The sequence below is a fragment of the Dicentrarchus labrax genome, unplaced genomic scaffold (assembly GCF_905237075.1).
Source record: "Dicentrarchus labrax unplaced genomic scaffold, dlabrax2021, whole genome shotgun sequence".
In the NCBI taxonomy this organism is placed as follows: domain Eukaryota; kingdom Metazoa; phylum Chordata; class Actinopteri; family Moronidae; genus Dicentrarchus; species Dicentrarchus labrax.
The window spans coordinates 16,092,461-16,115,418 of record NW_026136722.1 but is presented as its reverse complement, the minus strand read 5'-3'; the positions used below and the strand labels follow the sequence as shown (position 1 = coordinate 16,115,418).

At 40.1% G+C, this 22,958-nt stretch overlaps 1 protein-coding gene across 2 annotated transcripts; it reads left to right on the top strand.

Annotated features, from left to right (window-relative positions):
* Positions 1–691: 691 nt before the first annotated feature.
* On the top strand, positions 692–21,499 carry si:ch211-198m17.1 (uncharacterized). Of its 2 annotated transcripts, XM_051387880.1 has the most exons (14): positions 692–886; positions 12,520–14,517; positions 15,569–15,769; positions 16,412–16,510; positions 16,610–16,719; positions 16,805–16,863; positions 16,961–17,100; positions 17,185–17,319; positions 18,067–18,109; positions 18,294–18,331; positions 18,437–18,524; positions 19,337–19,532; positions 20,183–20,215; positions 20,572–21,499. In XM_051387880.1, the coding sequence occupies exons 1-14, from the start codon at positions 835–837 to the stop codon at positions 20,698–20,700; spliced, it is 3,321 nt and encodes a 1,106-aa protein (XP_051243840.1). In that variant the 5' UTR covers positions 692–834; the 3' UTR covers positions 20,701–21,499. The 2 variants fall into 2 exon arrangements, with proteins under 2 accessions (XP_051243840.1, XP_051243841.1); XM_051387881.1 differs by lacking the exon at positions 20,183–20,215.
* The last annotated feature ends 1,459 nt before the right edge of the window (positions 21,500–22,958 follow it).

The following is a 22,958-nucleotide window of genomic DNA, read 5'->3' as shown; positions in this document are numbered from 1 at the left end:
CTGTTGGATGGGAGACCATAAAACCTTGTAGACATTAATGGTGCATGAATCATTGACTACATTTGCTGATCCCCTGAATATCTATCAAGTGGCACCATGAGGTCGAGATTTGAGATTTTATGACATCTATGTTTAAAAGACGTGAGATGAATAGTCACATCTTAAATTAGCTGATGTTAGCAAAATGCTAGATAACGAATTAGTAACACCTAAATAAATTGTTCTGTTTTGCTAACATTAGTGATGGTGAACATATTAAAGTTAGTATTTAACTGTGCTAAAATAGTTACAGCCCCACGTATAGCCAAATTATTATTTTAATTGGAGTGAAAACTGGGACAATTTGGTAGTTATTATGAAACTGTCATCAGATGTCTATAATTTGCTCACAGTGAATTACATAATGCCTTTCAAAGTCTTATGGAAAGATTTATTTTGCTGATACATAATCTTGGTCATGTGACACTAATGTCAGTATTGACATTTTTCCCTGAACAAGGCACATACTTCACTCATGGTGTAAAACAATCAGCTAAAAATAGACTTTTATTGTAGTTCTGTAATGTTGACGGGTAGAGGAGGAGGAGGCTCCACTACAGTAATAATGAGTGACAGGAGAACCGGCCAATCAGAGGAGGGACTTAAGCTTTTAATGCTGTCCGAGGTTTGCTGCTCCCATTCTGAGCCACCTGTAGCAGGCAGCAGCGACTACACCCTGGAGGAGAGCAGCGTCTGCACAGCTACATTCACCGTTACACCGGCTGCACGCAACCGGCTGGTCCTCCGGAGTCTCAACCCGTTGTCCGAAAACTCACACCGAAGACTTTAAAAAACATGTTTGTCAGTTTTCTGTCTGTCGTGTTTCTGCTGGGCGCTGCAGTCAGAGGTGGGTAAAGTTTACTTGTTACACTTGTTAGTTAATTAATTATCAAACTGATCAATAAGTGATGTTTCTACTGATTGATTTTGATTGGAATATGGTTTAAATCCTGGAAATACGTTTAAATGTTACTTTTATTTATTTTTATTTTTTTTACTAGTTTAACTGTACTCTAAACAGATTTAATCCCCATGTAAAGCCTTAAATATGCGCTGACCTGCAGCCAAAACTGTTAAAAGTACAATGGTATTAACAGCAAAATGTACAAAAAGTCTTTTATGAAGAGAAATGGACACTGTGAGTTTTATATTATCATATGTTTATGAAATATTAATACTGATTATGTGTAAGCAGCATTTCTGTTGTAGTTGGTCGAGGCAGAGCAAACTAACATCAATCATTCAGTTCAGAATATGTATTTTATGTCAAATCTGGCACTTAAATATCTTTTATACGAGTACAAAAATAACTGTTTGGCCACTTTAGTAAGTTTTAAGGTACATCTTGAATCATGACTCATGATTATTATAACCTACATCTCAGAGGGGCAACTTGCAAATAATATACCCATAATATAGAAATTAAAAGCCTATCTCAGAATATATATATTTGACTTCACTGGTAAAAAAATCTCCTTGTGCCATATATTATGTGTGTGTACGTATGTGCTCAAAGCATGTTTATTCTATTATAATGAAGTTATTTATAGAAAATGTAATATATGGTATGGTAATATACACAAATGCAGTGATATTTGTGACATTTTGTTTGGTTTATTGCAACATTATAATATATATATATATTATAATATAACATGTCAGGCTTTGTCAGGAATAGAACAATAAAGTACATATACTAGAAAATAAGAACTAAAGACGTATAAAAATGATTCATATGAACAAATAATTACATTTTTTCAGAAGGGAGACAAAGTAAAACCCAAAAAAGACACAATTTTTAGTGTAGTGAGGGAATACTATCTAGCAGCCGTTCTTTTGCCTTATTTAAAGCAGAAAGCGTCTCCTGTTTATTCAAGTTTTTGAAGAAAAAGACTTATTCCTCCTCATTCATGGGGGGGTTCCCCAAATAGTCTTAAACCCTGACTCACTGCTCCTTCGGCGTGACTCAAAGCTCTCCGTGGGTGGACAGATGCCAGCGGAGGAGGCTTCGTTCAAACAACAGCCGGCCCCCTGAAGCGCAGCACACTCCACACACAAAGTTTACCCTGTGTGCGCACAGGCAGACACCCCCCCCCTCGACAGCGTGGTGAAGCTGCCCTGAGGAATGTGGATGAGCTCTCCACTGTACAGACTGGCTAAAGCTTAGCTGTGGTCAAATCCATTTGTCACCCTTTTTTAAAAAAAAAAAAAAAAAAATTATTATTTTTGGCCGTTCTGAAGGGCATCTCTGTGATTCGAGGTCCCCATATGAATGCCTGACAGTCGCTCACTGTCATGTGCCGGAGCCTCGCTGCAAGCCTGTAGGCTGCTTGTGTGATTCCCCTCCTGTCATGTGTGTACTTGTATAGAAAACACTATACACGGAGTTGGAGGGGAGCTTGATGGAGGCTCCAGTTTGGGGGCCATGACTGAGTGTTTCTGAAGTAGCAGTAAAGATGTCCAGATGAAAAGACCTCCTGAAGGGTCGTGATCCTCCTCCTCTGAGTCTGGCGCCACTTTTTTTTATTTATTTTTTTGGTTGTAAGAAACCTTCCAGAGAGAGAGAGAGGAGAGGAGGGGCATTTAATGTGCTCCACTCTCTCTCTCTCTCTCTCTCTCTCTCTCTCTCTCTCTCTCTCTCTCTCTCTCTCAGGCCACATTAAGTTTTATCACGTCTCCTCCACCTGGTCATGTTTTGCGTGCTAGTCATCGATAGGTCATTACCAGAGCATGCGAGGGCCGCTCAGGAGTTAACGGACAGTTGTGGGAAAGTGACTCATGTAAAGCTGCAACAAAGCAGTATTCTCATTACGACTGTATTCTGTGTTAATCAGTTAATCATCTCTGTCCTCCATTTGCTTTATTTGGTCTGACTAAAACCTTGAGATATTAAAATTCACTGCTGTGTATGAAAAATAATAGTAAAGTGATTAATCGACTAATCCTCACACACATTTTCAACCCTTATTTTTAGAGATTATTCTATGTTATCAATGGTAAAAAGTACATAAACAGCTCAGGTTAGCCGTTGTTGTTCGTCCTCTCCTGCCCTCTGTTTAATATTGATCTCCTCTTCCTCATTCGACGCACATGCTCACTGACACGTATTGTTTTTACATGCACACTTGTTGCTGTTTTCTCTGCTGTGTCTTTTCTCCCTCTGTCGCCACGTCCCTGCTGCATCCTGCCGGATTAGACCTGCTTCAGGCCAGTAAATCTCACTTGGTAATTGGAAAGCATGTGCTGGCGGAGCTTTAATTGGATATGATATGTGCAGAGGCCCTGCGAGTTAGCCCCGGTTCCAAGGAGCCATCTGTTACCTCCGAGTTACAGTATGAGAGCTCTGTTTGCTCAGATACAGAGAGCTCGTTTCTGCTTCCTCTCGTTGAGGACGGCGCTTAAATTGGAGTCTGTTTGATGAAGAGGGAGGACCTACAGTATAACACAATCAGCAAGAACAAACACAGATTGAGATTAGATATCTGATCAGTTTCTTGTGTGCTGCTGTGCAACTACTTGTGCAATAGTGGCCTGACTGTGTGTGTGTGTGTGTGTGTGTGTGTCGGCGCCTTGCACATGTGTGTGTCACGTCTGTCTCTTCAGCAGCAGGAAGAGCCTCAGTCCCAGCCAAGATGAAGTGTGTGTGACAGTCCAGATGGAAGTCTTAGCAGGACAAAGAGTTTAAGTTTGCTGCCTTTATTACTCGTCTGTTAATGATACACACCTTTGTTCCTGTTGTGTTAATCGATCAGGTCACATCGCTGACTTCTGCAGGAAATCTATTAAAGGATGATAATGATCTATTAAAGGCGTTACACTCAACGCTTTAATAATCCCGTAAAGCATCCTGATAATTCTCCAGACGATACTAAATGAATAATGAAGGAATATTTACTAGGGTTTAAATGGAGCAGTTGTATCTTTTCGGGAAACACTGCTCAACAACTGCTTATAAACTCAACACAACTAACTACTGTAAACTCATAAAAACAACAGAACTTTATGTTCATTTTCTCTGTAAATGGTACCAAATTGCATAGTTATTTCCAAGGAACATGCTAGAAGAGTATTAAGAAATTACAGACCCATAAAGAATAATGTTACCAGAACACAATAATACTCATTAAAACACACAAATGAGTCAGAGAATCCCACAGAACTCAGTAAATCAACTATGAAGATAACAGCTGGTTTTGATTATTGGTTATAAGACTTCCCTTTATTTCTTTTCTGTTGTAGTCCTCAGACTTAACTGCAACTTTTTACTTGTACTCAACAGGAAAATATTGTACTTCTACTACTTTCATTACACGGATATAGTTAGTAGATAGCTGGTATCTTTGCAGATTAAGATTTAACATACAAAACACTGGATGATTAGTTCATAAAATATGTTTTTCTACACAATAGATTATATAAAGTAGTATGTACCACACATCAATAATGATAATAATACTTTAATCTGATCATATAATAATATAATTGTACTTTTGACACTTAAAGTTCACTGATTACAGTACATTGATAATACTTTATTAACATTTTGAAAGTAGGTTTTTGTTTTTTCTACTCCATTAAATAATCTGAATACAATTATATCAGAAGATTGACATGATTACCTTTGTAGGACTGTTGCATCAGACTGCAGTGAGGTGTACCTGATAAAGTGGCGAGTATAGGGCTTTTATTATTAATTAATCGGACGATTTTTGGGGGGGATTAATTGATGACTTGTACAGTCCTTAAAATGTCAGAAAATGGTGTCGTCCAATTTCTTGTTATGTTGGACCAACAGTCCAAAACCACAAGATTTTTATTATCACATAAGACAAAGAAACACTGAAACTAGTTTTGCTTAAAAAAAAGACTTTCTAACTTTTCATTTAATGATCAACAAGTTGGGAATTTATTGAGTAGTTGTCTATATACATATTGAGTAGCATATCGACACATTGCCCAGCCCTTCGCCTCCTCCCTATGAGGCCTCAGTGTATCCTCCGATCAGGACTGTTGACACGAGACTCTCAGCAGGATGACAGACTGTCAGTTAGTGAAAATAAAGGCTTCCTCTCAGTCCTGCAAGGTCACTCTTGGTGACCCGGAGTCAGCTGTGTGGCTTTGATGTGTGCACCCCCCCGAACGCTGAAGGGAACCCGTGTGTATCTGCTGGTGCACTGTGATGTTTTGTACACAGGGATGGCCACATTTAAATACCAGGAGGTCATAAAGCAGTATGTGAGAAATGTTCACTCTCATTAGCTGGGCCAAAGGGACCCAAAGTGTGACCAGCCATTTGCCGGGGACCTGAAGTGCAGTGTGCCTCCGGCATTTCTGTCTCTAATCAGCTTGTTTCAGATGTTATACTGCATTTCTAAAACACTACACACACACACACACACACACACACACACACACACACACACACACACACACATACCACTATATGTCAGCTCTCCACATGACTCCTCTGCCTCCTGATGAGATGCTGCCTTTTGGCCTCAGGCTCTTCCTGACTGTTGGGTCACAACCTGTCAGTTCGTCTCCTGCTCCACGTGCATTCTTTAATCAGGTCCGTCCTTCTCGCAGTGCCGCTGGACTTGATGAAGAACTATTTCAGGAACGCACTTTCCCCCCCCTAGCCGCAACAATAAACTGGAGCTATTTCATGGCAGCATTGAGAGTCTGCAGCTCTCTTGGCTGCTCTGGATTCTTTCAGTTGTGTCATTAATACAGACAAGGATTTATTCTCCAGGAGTGGCAGCGCAGACAGGAAATTGAGGATGTGAGCTGGGGGAACTGGATCTGACAGCCGGTCCATGAGCAGGTACTTAACAGGAGTGCTATTGTGTCGCATGAATAAAAATCCCCTGAAGTGCAGCGCAGCGCTGGAACACAAGCATCGACGCTAAAGTCTGGCTCCTCTCTCTGTTTCTGCTACTGTTAGTGATTTGAAGTGAGGCGAAGCTTTGACAGCTGGAAGCAGACGTCTCCTTGGCAACAGATGCACTCCCACACTGCACTCGTTTGATTTGTGTGTCGAGGAAAAGAAAGGGCAGAGAGGCGTTGGTGGCGTCAGTGCAGTGATAGTCGGTCAAACCAAGTAGCAGCCGTGCTTCCTGGTGCTGCTGGTAAAGGACTCAGTGGGTAAAGCCGGACCTTCTTATCCACATCCTCCTGAGCGTGTGCTCGCGGGCCGACCTTAGACCCACTTGTCACCCTGCCTGACCCAGTCATCCCTTTTGTGTCTGCAGGGGATTATCCGGCTGTAGGTTAAATCCTCAGAGACAAGGCTCCCTGTTAGCCGTGCGAGGCAGAGTGTGCTCTTAATTACCCCACTGTTTTCAAGTGTATTACACTAACTGCTGTCTGTTTACATTGTCTCATATGGGTTTCATAAACCTTTCCCAGTAAGGGTAACTTCACCAGCCTCCTCACGGAAAGCAGAAGGCGTCAGGCGTCTAACATGCTATGGTCTGTGGTGAAATGGGAGAAGTTTAAAAATACATTGTTGCTGCTTTTGTTATATCAGTATTTTCATTAGGGCGTCATAACTCACCCGTGGAACTTTTTGGCATTTGCGGCTGACATTGCAATGAACTGTAAATGGAAACAGAGAAGCAGCAATGGAGTATGACGGTGGAAGCAACCAACTCTGTGAAAATTAGTGAAAGGAGAACCCCTCTTTGTTTGTGTTAAACCATGCACACTCGCCATCTTCTCTGTGAATTTCCCTTTTGTCCATCACTTCCACAAATAGACAGCGTTCTCACGACGAGAGCGAGAGCACAACCTTCTCTCTTTATCTGAGTTATTTATGAGAGATATTAGAAACACCTCAGCATGCCAGGAACCTCTGTTTAAGGTCTCTCGTAGTAAGTGTTTAAAAACTGAGCCTTTACAAGGTCAGTTCAGTAATGTCGACTTACTGTAAGTTACCTCAATGCTAATCTCATATCAAAGTTTCTTATCACAACCGTCTTGGAAACTTGAGAAATGTCATCACACCCAAAAAAAACCTTCTTGTGTATGTTTTCCATTGGTGATACTGACAGGTGATTGTGTAATTCCTCCAAAGAAAAGCCTTTCGTCATCTCTTTGTGCTCTACTTGTAATGTTCTTAGCTTTAGTAGCAGTAGTAGGTGATAAGGATGACAGTAGTTTACCTTAGGTGTTATAAATTACACAATTGGGATTCATAACTCATTACTGCTGCCACATTTATCTATCGTTCACTGGAAAAATGCTTTGATGTCAAGGTTATCAGATCTGGCATTAATTTAGTTTCGCCACATTAATGACCAACTTTTTCAGTTTCAGTTGGAGTGAAATTCAGATTTTTGTTTTTGTTGTGTGTGTGTGTGTGTGTGTGTGTGTGGTGCTACTGGATTTTATTGAAAAATAGTAATTGGATGAACTGACCCTTAAAGTTCACCTCCATGAACGATGAAGCCCCACAACACAACAGTACCCCGAATAATGAATACAGGGTATCTCACCAAAACAAAATTATTTTATCAGTTGGATTTATGATTTTCTAGGTTCTGTACATTCACAGTGATAAGCTTATCTAGCTAAAGTACCAATAAATGATCCTGACCCTGAACAATGCTGAGATAATGATTTAATAATGAAGGTACAACTGCGTACACACACAAGCAACAGACAAAATGTCAGTGGGCCCAGGTTACATCCAGTGGCACGAGGAGACATTATTGATCGCTCTCTGTAATGATTGTGGACCAATACTTAATGCTGAAATGTGGAAAAAAAATGTATGTTTAGATGTTTTTAATATTCATCATTAAGTAGTGGCTTTGTGGCTTTCTCTTCTTTGGCATTTTGGCAGCATGAGAGCATTAAATTTTTTTTTTAAAAAAAATTTTTTTTTTTTTTTTTTTTTTTTCTTTTTTTTTTATTAAAAAAAAAAAATTAAAAAAAAATTTTTTTTTTTTTTTTTTATATATTTTTAATATTTTTTTTTTTTTTAAAACTATTTTTAAATTTTTTTTTTTTTTTTTTTTTTCCCTAAAATTTTCTTTTCCCTTCCTTTTTTTTTTTTTTTTTTTTTTTTTTTTTTTTTTTTTCTTTTTTTTTTTTTTTTTTTTCCTTTCTTCTTTCTTTCCCCCTTTTTTCCTCCCCCCCCCCCCCCCCCTTCTAAAAAAAAAGGGAGAAAGGGGGGGGGATGAGAAGGGAAATTTGTTTTTTTATATAAAATCTTGTGAGAAAAATTTTTGGAGGGGGGGGGTTTTTTTTTTAAATTGGAAGATATGTTTCCTGGGTTGGGTGGGGTTTTTTTTTGATCTTTTTTTTTTTTCCCCTTTCCCTTCCCCCCTGGGGGTGATGGTTGTTTTCCTTTGTTTTCTTCTTTGGAGGAAAAAGGGGGGCCGCCCTCTGAATCCTCCTCATCGAGCAACCTACAATGATCACCATCTTAGTGTGCTTTTTTTTATTTTTTTTTTTTTTTTTTTTTTTTTTTTTTTTTTTTTTTTTTTTATTTTTTTTTTTTTTTTTATTCTTTTTTTTTTTTTTTTTTTTTTTTTTTTTTTTTTTTTTTTTTTTAAAAAAAAAAAAAAAAAAAAAAAAAAAAAAGTGTGGATTTTCCTTTTTTACACCCCTCTTTTTTTGTTTCAAGAGAATTAAAATAAAAAAATTTTTTTTTTTTTTTTTTATTAAGTAAAAATTTATTAAAAAAAATTTTTTTTTTTGGTTTTTAAATTTTTCCCCCCCTTAAACCTGGGTCAAAATGACCGTGCACATCATCTGTATATTTCATTAACGCTTGCCCCACCTCTCCCTAATAAGCACTAAACACAAGTTTTAGCAGCTGAGGATGATTGTTAGGCTACGCCATTAGTTTAGCAGGTATTTGGTCTTTAAATATCTATCAAATTATTTCATAAATTCAAATTTTGATCAGATGATGGGGGACATCAATATCTGTACCAAATGTCAGTGCAAACCATCCAATAGTTCAACATATTAGCGTGTTAGCATGCTATTATTTGCTAATTAGGACTGAACACAAAGTACAAGTTTTTTTTAATATTGAGCACTGATAACTGAAGATGAAGATGAAGATGTCTCCTCACTTTATGGCAATAGTTCTGGCAGAACAGATTGTATTCAGTCATATAATCCTCCCCCAGCTACAACTCTATCTGATGCCCTCTTTTAAACACTGACCCTGTCCGGTTTTTATGATTTCTTAAGTGTTAAGTCATTGATCGGTATGTCCATCCTGATTAGTTTTAGTGTATTATTAGTCAAGACACAGAGAGCGGCTGTAACACTGTAAACTTTCCAACCTGACAATTATGTGGAGATAAAAGGTGATAAGAAAGTGGTTTCTCCACACTCTCTTCATGACCAGTCCACACCTTCAGAGTTAATGTTACTCTTTTACTTCTTGACAGCTGGTTGTGTGTTGATCATTAGTTTGTGTTAAAAGCTGTATTTTATATACATTTAGGACCTCCACTGCCTTCAGCACACAGATCTACCTGCTGGCTCTGAGCACAGCACCGAGCAAATGTAGTGGAGCACGCACCCGACTAATCTACAGGATGGGAACTGAAACTGGCGTCCTGGTTCTATAAAGCAATAGGAGTCTGAAAAACAGCTCAAATGTGATGATTTTTGATGCAAAGAGATAAAACTGAGATTTTATTAGAATTTAAGGTATGCAGCAATGAGGTGCAAAGGGAAATGTTTAACCTTCAACTCAAAAATACTAAAATGTAAACGCACAGAGAATGTAACAGGGCTAATCAAGACCATGGTCGACTAGATCTCTCCTCTGATTTAAGAGGTTTTTCATTAATCTTGATCTCTGGTCATCCAGCGAGATTAGTCCATTGGCCTTAAATCTTAATCTGGACGAGCCAGTCACAAATTGATATATGTGTTTTACAGCAATGATCTCACGCTACGCTGCTTCACATATAGATCCGGCCCTCCTTAACTCTGCCACTCCTTTACTTTATTTCCATTAAAAACATCATTTTAAACTATATCTATGTCTTTCCCACCTCTCGTCACTTCCTCATCCATCATCGTTGATTGCTTAATGTCTTCTTCCACTCCTGTAATACATTATTTTTGAAGGTGGGAATGGGTGCGTCTGTGTGTGTACATCAAGTGTATCGTACCCATAAAAGTCTGCTGTCACAGGGTGTGTGGAGCCTGTGATTTTTCATCTCTAAATGAGTCTTGGTTACCAAGCGATAAAGACATTAGGTCACACAGGGCCTTGTACACAGAGAAAATAATCAAATCACCCTCAGGATCTGATATTAGTCCTGGTTTTCTCACCACTTCCTTGTGCTTTTGAGATGACTTACTGGAGAAAACTGTTTGTAAAAGGCGTCCACCCGTCTGGCTCTCAGTAGCATGTTCACTTTCTGGCTTCTGGAAAGGAACTCTGAATGTAATCATTCAATGCATACAGATGAGGAACTGAGGTAAACAGGCTAAGCCATTATCAAAGACCTCCTACTGTTTGTACCGCTCCTCAAGCTGCCCTCTGGCTTCCTCTGTTCCCCCATAAACACAAAGCGAAGACTGGGGGCACGCTAAATGGGAACAGGCGTCACGACAGCACAAAGAACAAATAAGAGGCAGAGCTCTTTCCTTTAAGACGGTCAAATGGAGTTGGCGGCAGTTGTGCCTGACACATCTCAGTGTTGTAAACAGCCGTCACCTACGGTAACTCTTATCTGCTGAGTCACTGCTTGTGTCCCTCTTAATCTTTAAATGGTTATTTAAGGCACAACCTTGTTGCCCTCTGTGTTTACAGTTTAAACTACTGTGAGTTTTGTAATATCACAGGACTGAAGAGAAATCAAATAACCGATACAAGGTTTACAATGTGTTCTCTGTCTGCTTGTATTAGTGCAGTCTTATGAGGGGGTCTCAAATCAAAACATGTGCTTTATGATTCTAATGAGACTGATGAAACTGTTAAAATCCCTGCTGTTCAGTCCCATATGTATGGGCTGGTGGTAAGGATTCCTGCTTTTCACCCAGATGGCCCGGGTTTGACTCCCGGTATGTGAATCATTCTTTACTGCATTTTGTTGTCTTGTCACCTGTACTCTGTGCAATGACAGTAAGGCTGAAAATGAACGACTAAAGGTGGCAATATCTTAGTAATACAGTACATAAAAGTACATTATGAGGAATAAATACCCTCTTATGTAATCATTTCCTGTCATAGTTGGGGACAGTGTGCAGGACTTTATGTTTTATGTCGGCATCTGTCTGTCTGTAGACACGTGTTTGTTAAAATTACAGAAATGTCACACTTACAGCAAGCTTCCTGTAGACTGTAGATGATTTAATTAGATTTTGAGTTATTCGTTGCTCTGTGAATATAAACGTGAATACAAGTGCATTAACATGGAAATATTTGCTAATTAATGCATTATTTTCCTTTAGTAATTAGCATGCATAATTAAGCTGGTAAGCTGTGATGTGGCAGTTACACATCTTAAAGCTGCTTTAATCAATATTTGTATATTAACAATGGATCAAATGACTACTTGTATGTTGCTTGTATTGACAAACCCACAGAGAATTATCACCTGTTTCCTCAGCTCTGTGGAGTATTTTAGCATCTTTTAGCGGATTGGTCCTCAGCTTTATGGTTTTGGTTCTCTCTCACTGCTCTTATCAGCATGGTTTCCAGCTGCAGGAAGCGGATGTTTTCAGTGAAAAAGCTGTGATAAACCACCTGTATGCCACCTGCCAAGAACCAAGTGGTTGGACAGACAAAGTTAGCAAATAGCTGGGGAACAGAGTGGAGCATTTAGCAGCTAAAGAGCCCCAAACAGAGAGTGACATTCATCTATTGGACACAAACACGACTTCAAATGAATGCTAATGTTGCTATGTCTGCTTGATGTGTAAATAGGCTCACTACTTTTTTTTTTTTTTTTTTTTTTTTTGTATTTTATTTTATTTTTATTGCCTTTATTTGGCGGGACAGCTGGGGGCGGGTGGGGGAGGGGGGTAGAGGGATGGCACGCAGCGGGGGGCTGCAGGTCGGATTCGAGCCCTGGGCCGCTGCAGCGAGGACTGAGCCTTGGTACATGGGTCGCCAGCTCTACCCACTAAGCTAACCGGGCGCCCCACTATATATCTTTATATCTTATGCTGCCCCCCCAGTGACAAAAAAATCAATTAATGCAGGTTTTATCTAGCATTTTTCTTTATTTATCCAGATTTTTTTGTTTCGTGAGCACATTTATCTGGACAATTGTCCAATGTTTATTTTTCTCACTGCCACAGTATGTGTTCTGATACTACCACTGGGGGGCGCCAAAGTCAGAACATTTCAAATCCTACACATAGCTACTGTAAATTCTTCTTTTACTGGCGGCTTAAATCTCACATTTGGATTGCCTAACATTTTATTGAGATGTGCCCAAGAGAGAGAAGGCGATGAGCTGATTACTTTATGTGCTTTTGTTTTGGCTGTAGGAACGACAACAACAGATCTTACCACGCATAATGTCACCGATGGGGGAATGATCAACGAGACATCCACCACTCCTGAGATTTCTCACAACCACACGACCAGCAGTTTTACAACTTCACTACCCTCTACCACAGAGCACTTCACAGCTTCAGTAGCCACTACAACTGTAGAAAAAGCCACAGCAGAATCTACAACTTCACTACCCTCTACCACAGAGCACTTCACAGCTTCAGTAGCCACTACAACTGTAGAAAATGCCACAGCAGAATCTACAACTTCACTACCATCTACCACAGAGCACTTCACAGCTTCAGTAGCTACTACCACTGTAGAAAATGCCACAATAGAATCTACAGCTTCACTACCATCTACCACAGAGCACTTTACAACTTCAGTAGCCACTACAACTGTAGAAAGTGCCACAGAATCTGCAACTAAGAAACCAACCACCACCCCTGCAGAGACGACCTTCTCTGAGCCGAGCACCGAGCCCACCACCACTACAGTCAACAGCACCGTGGAGAACAGTATATTCACCAGCAGCAGTCCAGCCAGTGGTACAACGCTGTCCACTACAAGCCCAGAGCCAAGCCAACCCACCAACACTAGTGAGACTCCAAAAACAACCACCACACCTGCTCCAGATCACACAATGACCAGCGACAACACAACTACAAGCGCACCGATCACCCAAAGCAATGACACGACTACAAGTACACCAGTCACACATAGCAACGAAACGACTACAAGTACACCAGTAACACATAGCAACGAAACGACTACAAGTACACCGGTCACACAAAGCAACGTCACGACTACAAGTACACCGGTCACACAAAACAATGAAACAACTACAAGTACACCGGTCACACAAAACAACGAAACAACTACAAGTACACCGGTCACACAAAACAACGAAACAACTACAAGTACACCGGTCACACAAAACAACGAAACAACTACAAGTACACCGATCACACAAAGCAATGAAACAACTGCAAGTACACCGGTCACACAAAGCAACGAAACAACTGCAAGTACACCGATCACACAAAGCAACGAAACAACTACAAGTACACCGGTCACACAAAACAACGAAACAACTGCAAGTACACCGATCACACAAAGCAACGAAACAACTACAAGTACACCAGTCACACAAAGCAACGAAACAACTACAAGTACACCAGTCACACAAAACAACGAAACAACTACAAGTACACCGATCACACAAAGCAACGAAACAACTACAAGTACACCAGTCACACAAAGCAACGAAACAACTACAAGTACACCGATCACACAAAGCAACGAAACAACTACAAGTACACCGATCACACAAAGCAACGAAACAACAACAAGTACACCGATCACACAAAGCAACGAAACAACTACAAGTACACCGATCACACAAAGCAACGAAACAACTACAAGTACACCGATCACACAAAGCAACGAAACAACTACAAGTACACCGATCACACAAAGCAACGAAACAACTACAAGTACACCGATCACACAAAGCAATGAAACAACTACAATCACGCCGATCACACAAAGCAACGTCACGACTCCAAGTACACCAGTCACACAAAGCAATGAAACAACTACAATCACACCGACTGCACAGACCAACAACACAACCTTGGTTACAGCCATAACACAGCCGAGCAACATCACAACAACTCCAGCAGCCACACAAACCAACAACGGCACAGCAAATCCAAGTCCAGTAACTCCAGAAACCTCTACAGCTGTACTAACTACAACTACACTAACAAACTCTACTAACACCTCACCTGTGATTCCCGCATCCACCACCACATCCTCGTCCTCCACTATCACCACAAACACAACCCTCACAGCCGGACCCCTACCCTCCTCACCTACCTCCATCTCCACCTCCAGCTCTCTCCCTCCAAACACCTCCCCAGGCAGTAGCACCGTAACCCCCACTGGAAATACCACCACCCTTAGTCCCTCAACAGCAACCTCAGGAGGTAGGACTAACCGCATGATGTGTGCTGATATGTGTTTTTACAAAATAATATGTTGTAACGTGCAGGTGAGAAGGCATTCAGTAAGTACAGTTTTACATTTTATATTGGGATGCTACTTGCAGAACTGTTTTAAGGTCTTTAGAAGCAACTAAAGTCACAATATAAAATATCCTGTGAACCTTTTTCTTTAGACAACTCTACAAGTCTACAGCCATGCACTGTGAGCATGTACTTAGGCACAGCGGTTTCTTTGAGCTCTTATTACTGAAAGTTCCCCACCTTCTAGACAGCCATGGTTTTAGGCTAATACTTTATGGGAACCTTGCAGGCACTTAAAGGTCCAGTGTGTAACATTTAGGAGGATTTATTGGTAGAAATGGACTGTAATATAAGTAAGTATTTTTTCATTAGTGTATAATCACCTGGAAATAAGAATTGTTGTGTTTTTGTGACCTTCTACAGACGGACAAACCAAACACTGGCTCTAGATAGGGCAGTTCATGTTTTTAATCCTAACCCACCGTAGTTTCTCCATGAGGGGATGAGTGAAACAAGGTTCTTGCAATCTGCAACTACACCACTATTACTTATCAGAAGCAAGTTTTGAGTCACTCCAACTTGCTTTGCATACACTTAAACCCATAGTAGCCTGAAGAGCAGGAAATCAATCTAAAATGATTCGTATGCTTTGGAAAATTGTCTGAAGTAATGTTTTTGGAGTTATGGTCTGTAGCAATAACATCTACCACTGTGGTCCTTTTAAGAAATCACCTCATAGAATAATTGAATGCCAGCAAACTGCAGACAATACAAAAGCCTAGCTAGTCTGTAATATGTTAGGACTCTACAGCTTCTCAAAGGCCTAACTTGAGATGAGGGTAAATAATAATAATTTTCCTCTAATAATTTTGCCTTGTACAGCTTTATACAGGATCATGTTCATGTTTACATACAGTAAATAGTCATAGTAACCCTATTAGATGTTGAGAACGGTTGTGTTCTCTATTTAAACATCCTTAAACATATTTTTACATATCTTTTGTTGTTACAGTGACCAGCCACACTGCAGGAACCACCACTTTGACTCATTCAACCACACCAGCTAGTGGCAATACATCAGCCTCCTCCACCGCCACTCCAACCTCCACCACCACCACCATCAGCACTGGTACCACCATCACTGTCACCACCATGCGACCAACAGACACCACCACCAACTCCACCACAGCTGCCCCGCCCATCCCAGTCAAAGGTTTGTACCTTTCTCCAAAGCGCTTGATGTAGTTCTTTGTGGTTACCCATGAGGCTATTGGGTGAGGCAAAAAAGTTGTAATGCAGGTTTTTATCCAACCAAACACTAAAGCAAAGGATTTCATCGATCCTGATCCATCGTAACTGATCAGTAAAAGGAATTTCTTAAATCCTGCACAAAGAAACAGCGCAACTACTATGGAGCTTTATTATGAGTTTCAGCTCACTGTTTTGGTTCACTCTCATAGAGTTGTTTTCAGAGAAGAAACACTGATAAAGCCACTGTACACTATCTGTTCAGACACAGTTGGCGACTGGCTGGTGAACATAATGGAGCAGTAAGAAGCTAACAAAGCCAGACACTTCCTTTAGAAATTTGTAGAGACCAGAAATAGAGCTAAAAGAGAGTGAATATTGGACTTATGTTCATCAGGTGACCAGAAACATGACTCTAAATTAAAGATAATGTTGCCCACATATGCTGAATGTGTAATTAAGCAACTGTTTGCTAACAAGTTTGCCATTATGGACATAAAAGGTGATGATATGTCAGTCTTGTTTCCACTGCCCCCAGGTGGCCAAAAATGTTGGTTATTGCAGGTTTAACAATTTTAGTTCACATTTGTCTTCCATCTCTCAACAGTGTGCCCTGCTGTCCCATGCCCACTTGATAGCATCTGTCTTAATGGCACTTGCCAGTGTCTCTCTGGCAGCTTCCTGCAAGATGACCGCTGTGTACCCGGTAAGAACATAACTTCATTTCATGTCTGGATGAAAAACAAACATCATAACAGGGTGGTGACGGTGAGACTCTCGTCTTGTTTTTCTCTTCTTCACTCAGCCCAAGTGTTCCCAGGCCAGCTTCATCTCACCTCCTTGACATTTCAAAAGGAAATGAGCAACAGGTCCTCTCCAGTATTCCAGGATACAGCGGCTGAGATCTCAGCAGCGGTGGGTTGTGAGCTAGTGAAGCATGTTGAATAGCTTTTCTAAATGCTGCTCTCTTATTAAACCGCCTAATTATTCTCTTTCATAGCTCAAAGATGCCCTCAAAAATCAGCCAGGGTATATTCGGTCTGAGGTCGTGCAACTGGCGTGAGTATTTTCCTCCTTTCTCAGTGAAATATTACGCCACATGTCACAAAAGATAGACTGTTTACCTTTTTTTTGGTGCTTTTCTATAACTCTCCAGACCAGGAAGTGTGCAAGCAACTGTAAATAACGTCTTTGTAAACACCAACGCCACTCAAGAGACTGTTGATAACTCCATTAAAGAGGCCATAGACAACTCAGCTAGCTCAAATACACTGTTGGCTAATGCTACATTTACAGGTAAGCAGTAGTAAGTCTTTGATTGATATGTATGAGCCACAGATTGCAGTGGTTAAAGAAGATATCATATCTGCTCTATCTTAGCTACAAACCTGTGTGAGCAGGACCCATTACCCTGTGATGTCTTCACTACAACTTGCACAAATACAAACGGACGGCCTGTTTGTTCCTGTAAAGAGGGCTACATCTCCATCTTGTACTCAAACACCAGCTGCATAGGTAAAAACGACCATTTAATATTCTTTATTTATCTCCCTTATCGAGAGGCAGACCAGGACATTCTGTTGTATTTACGTTGTGTCTTTCATGTTCAAAATGTGTAATCTTTACAGTGTTCTGCTGCCATGGCACCACAGATTATTAAAGCCTCATGTATAAAGTATAAGAGCTGATGACCTGCAGCGTCTGAGACAAGCTCAAGTGAAATTTTCCCAGCTGATCTGCAGTTAGGAGAACTGTAACAAACCCCTCTTATCCTCAGGGAAATACTTGTGTGAGAGAATGAGGGGAGAAACAACAGGGAGCAAGACTCAGAGACAAGGTCAAGAGCTGTAGCCTTTTCTCTGCGCCGACCCTTGGCCCTTACTTCATTTATCTCTCTAATTTATTTCTTTTTAACGGGGTTGTTTCCCTGGAAACACGTGGAAGAATCACAGCTTTCTCTCTCTGGAGGGTTGTGACCAAGGAGATCAGCTATAGGAAGAGCTAATAAAGAATAAGACTTTCATACAAATGCCGCATACAGTTCGTTTCCCAGGGGGAAAAAAAACATAATGTACAATTATGTGCTTGTAATGGTCACTATGCAGCCTCCATATGAAGAGGCTCTCATTGTGCTCATGTTTTCATTGCATGTGCAACCAGGCGTGCTGTCCTTCTCCATATACTGCGACTCAGGCTGAAACTCTAGCTTGTTATGTTCTCGTTTCCGTCTCTTTGTGTAAAACATTGTGTTTCTCTTTGTAGCGTGTCCGAGCGGGCAGAGGGCAGTGGGAGACACGTGCCATCCGTGAGTACACACATTTTACGTTTTGTTTAGTGTGTTTTTAATGTCAGGTGTGGGGTGTCTGTGTGTTATTAATGTGAAGTTGGCTCCCCCATGTGGATTCAGTGCTGAACTCCATTAATATGCTGCAGGACAGCCCTGAAATACAAATATCCTTGTGTCTGACTGCTTTGTTTTTTTCTCTCAGATGTGCATTTGGATATGCTGGCTTCAACTGCAATGATTGTGAGTAACAACACTATTTCAAAGGCTAAAATGATGAAGCCGTATTGACAGTTATGTGCTGACCCATACAAATCTAAACATGTCTGTATGTGTGTGTGTTTACAGCGGCTCTGTTGGCAGTGGTGGTCATCTCCTGTGTACTAGGGGGAGTTCTTCTCCTCCTGATCCTGGCTTTGCTCATTTACTGCTGCTGGTGAGATCCTCTACCTTACCAGAATCAATACAGGCTTATTTTTTACTCTTTAGCTCTCTGGAAATAAATACATATTTACATTTGACCCGCATTAGTCTGTAAATATGGCTTTGGTTTTAATTTTTGATGAAAAATGATTTTTTTAAAGTTGTTTCAGCATCATTTTAATGCTTTAATTGGAACCTAAATGCCTAACCTAAATCGCAGTTTTCAATCAGATTTAACCCATTTTTAATACTAAGGCTGGCCATGTTCAGTATTTTTCTTATAGTCAGCAAATTCCATGAAAAGACCAAAAAAAATGTGTTAGTACATCTTTTAATACTTTCCAACTGCCCCTGCCCTGACTGTGGCCCCAAGCCCACTGGTTCCTACTAACCTCATCTTTAAAACAGTGTATAATATGTATAATATGTATAATATGTATAATAATATGTATAATATGTATTTGACAATAAAGCTGACTTTGACTTTGACTTTGATATAATATATTATTTCATTTTTAAATGGAATTTCCTAAAACAACTGGGCACTGTAGCTTTTAGCAATCAGGAGTAAATAAGATGTGTTGGGGACAGTTTTCAGCTGCAAATTAATACACATTTGGTGTGTTTGTGAGGTTTTAAGGCAGCAGGATGGTGAATGATGGACTAAAAATAAAGTGCAGTTACTGTGTTCACTGTAATGAAGAAAAATTTGATAATTTATGTGTTTTAATAGTTAAATGGAGCTCTATTGGAGGATTAAGATAGATCAGGTTTTTATATGTTATATTCATGCACACTTTCCATTCCGCATTGTCTGTCCATCAGGATGAGATGCTCAAAGAGCAAGCCAGACTACAGCAGCAGTCCATACTCATCAGGCGATGTAAACCAACCCTGGCCCACTGGCGTCACCCCCATCCCCCGTGCCACCACTAACTGGGATGCAACTCCTTCCATAGAGATGACAGAAGGGGGCAGCACTCGAGGCCTGGTGGACAAAAAGAATTCAACCAACGGACTGGTGAGTTATCACATGATCCTCTGTCGTCGGAACTCCTTACCACTAACCCTCAGACTGAAAATCTTGCGTAGTGTCGATCATCCACTAAATAAGCCTTTAGTTTGTTCACTGTTAACCCTCCATCTTGCATCCAGTTTGCATCTGCTAATTAACCATTAACTCACAGAGTAAGCATGGATTTGGTACTTTGCAGGCGAAGTACAAATTTCGTTTGTTTGGGAAAATTTAGCAGACCAACCAACCAACACAGCGAGCTACAGAACAGACACAGCTAATAAAAATGCATCTCAGTCTAGGTTCAAATCTGACTAAATGAGGTTGTAAATTAGGTAAAAATTCACTGACTAGTTTCATTTTGTATTTGGGTTGTGCTATACACTGAAACACAATGATTTTCTACGAAGTGTAGCTTATTTTTAACCGTAGACATGTTAGTGACATTATTTGACCTGCAAATCAACAAATCCATGCTCACTGGGCAAATGACCGTCTTGTGTCACTTCAGATACAGATTAGATGCTTTAATGATGTTCTTAATTCAGTTCACACCAGTATATTTTAACCCAATCATCCAGAATGTATATATAGTGCTAGCAAGTAGCTCCCTCCCATGCTCCCTGCTTGGCCTGACTCCCAGTGTGTTGCTTTAGGGGTTTCATCCGAAGGAGAAAGGATGGAAAAAGGTAAGGCATGGGTTTGCTTTCAGATTCTGATTTTCCTTGATGCCCCCTGCTGATTATTTAGACAGACCACAGTGAGAATGACGTTTGCTTGGTGTTGCGGGTGATGGGGAGCTTCGTAAGAGATCTCACTGATTATTGTTGGAAAGCTGTGTGCTTTCATCTTCACGCTAAATCTAATCTAGTGAGTGACGGTTCAAAGAAGCTCATTTGATGCTAGTTTGGGACTTGTAATGTTTTAGTTTTCTCACTGCACATTGGTGACTGTGGTTGCTGGTTGGTTGGTTGGTGGGTGTTTGTGTGTGAATGTATCCCTACATCTGAAAGACACTAACACACTGTTTCCACTGACATTTCAGTCGGGATCGTACGATCTCGACCCAGAAGGAATGAAGACCTTCAAGGGTAAAAATCCATCCCGTTACTCCTATCTGGTTCAAGGCCACGAGAACCCCTACTTCCTACCAGGAGACGACAAGAAAAACTGACAATCACCAGGCCAGCTGAAATCCATGCAGGAACCAGGAACATGGGATCAAAAATGAGTCGCTGATTTAAACTCCGGGTCTACTGAGCAGGACCAGGTTATTTATACATGTTTGAACTTACTGGGATTAATGACAAAAGGAAAACAGCCACCAAAGAGATTCCTTCATATGAACAATCTGTTGAAAGTGAGGTTGTGTGCATCATGTCTGTTCTTTGCAAAGAGCTAAATGGTGCTGATTATAACCAGTAGATGTCGCCGTTGCTCACTATAATTCTCTCTTTTTAAAGGTACATTTGACTTTTTTTTAAAAATCATTCTGTAGTCTTTTAAAATGAAGCTTCTTACATTTGCTAATTGCACTAAAGTGTGTGTTAAGTTTACCACCAGTTTTCCTCTCAAATCAAAGCTAAATTGAATGTGGGCTTTTCTAGATATTTTTCTTATGGGTGTGATTATTTTTTAGAAAAAGAAATCTATGACTAAAGGGGCTGGATCCCTGGTTCGGGATATTTTTAAAGGGATTTATATTGTAGCTGAGCGCTCTCAATCTGTTGCAAAATGTGCCTGTTTGTCAAATAGGAAACATGCAAAGCTGGTGATAAAGCCTGTCTCCTGGATGTGCCAATTATCACGTGTATACAATTCTTTTGAAAACTCTTATATATATATATATATTTATCCTCATGTGTCTGAGACAGTGCACTGTTTTTTAAGTGTGTGAAGATCTGTTGGCAGAGAATGTATGTGTGTGTGTTTGTGTGAGTGTGTGCAATGGAAATAAATTAATTTAAACACAACAGTCTTGTTTTTCATCATTGGTGGATGTAGTCAGTATAACAGCCCCGCACAAGCACTTAAAGAGCTTTATTGCCCCATAATTCAGCACAACCTTTTTTACACCTTCTTTGTGCCACTAATCATCATCTGGGTAGAGGAGGAAGGTTTCTCATTGATATCTGAAGAGTTAAAAGTGGCCATAGATCCTTCACAGACTTATTTCAGACTGTATGACTTAGTTCTGCCGGACTAATATGTCTGCCCAGCAGCTGCAGAAACTAAAGGACCCAGGGGAGTTCCTCTACCATTATGTCTAGCTTCATGTCCTTGTTTGTAACAGCTCAAAAACATAATGAACATTGTTTTATTAGCTCGATACATACGACTTTTCCAATGAAAATATATGCTGTTAACGTGATTTTTGAATGTTTGAGAAGTCAATAACAACTGGTTAAATACAATGCCTTTCTGTCATTAGAGTGTTTTAATAGTTTGTTCGTAGGGTCTGACCTCGTTGGTGACCTCAGACTTTGAAATTACTATAATTTATGTATTTTTTCCCCTTCAAAATGGCAGATTTAGCAATTATTATTAATTTAGATCTTTCATATACAACAGTTGAGTCTTTGGGACCTTAAACAATGAGGAAATAAAGTCAGTGCCCAGGATTAAAGGTTTCCTGTGGAATTTTTGACCTCTAGTGCTATTAAGCAGTTTTAATTGTGTTTTATTTATCCGTTAAACACTTAATTAGTCCCACAATTGGTATCATACTATTACACTGATCAACAGGTGGTGATAACACGTCAAAATACACCAGAAAAGTCAGGGAAGAAGAAGACTTCAAGCTGAGCATGGTCTTAATTTTTACATCAATCTTTCATTTCAATGCATTTATTAAAAGGATTACACCGTTTAGGTGAGTAACACTTAATATAAACATAACAGGCCTGTGTCCTTTTATTCACCTCTTTCAGATTGAGGACATCCTTCATAATTGCACGTCTGGATACATGATTTCTTCATCTGTTTATATATCTACCAAAATGTAATAAAACAGTGGCTGTTATTGAATTCAGTATGTTTGAAAATCTGCATATGCAGAGTTCCACATTTCATTTGCTGAATTGCTTTTGCAAACACCACCACTCTCATTTAAACTGAATAATGGTGTTGGCGCAGTTCATTATGCAGATCACAGCAGCACGAGGCTTTTTAAATGAATGACCACATGAATCACAGAGTTAATAAGATTATTCTTACTACTCCATCTCCCTGCCTGCTGTGCAGCACTTTGTCACCCTGAGTGACGAGGTGTTTGAAGGCCTCAGAAATTTTATGTTGGTGTTTGTGTAAAACTTGGCTGGCAGTGTGTTGCTGTGGCATTACACTCCAGGAGGCTGCTCCTCGCAGGTTCTTAAAAGCTGGGATTTGGTTTGCTCAGAGGCTAAATCTGGCTTTGCCAGGCCTTAATCTTGG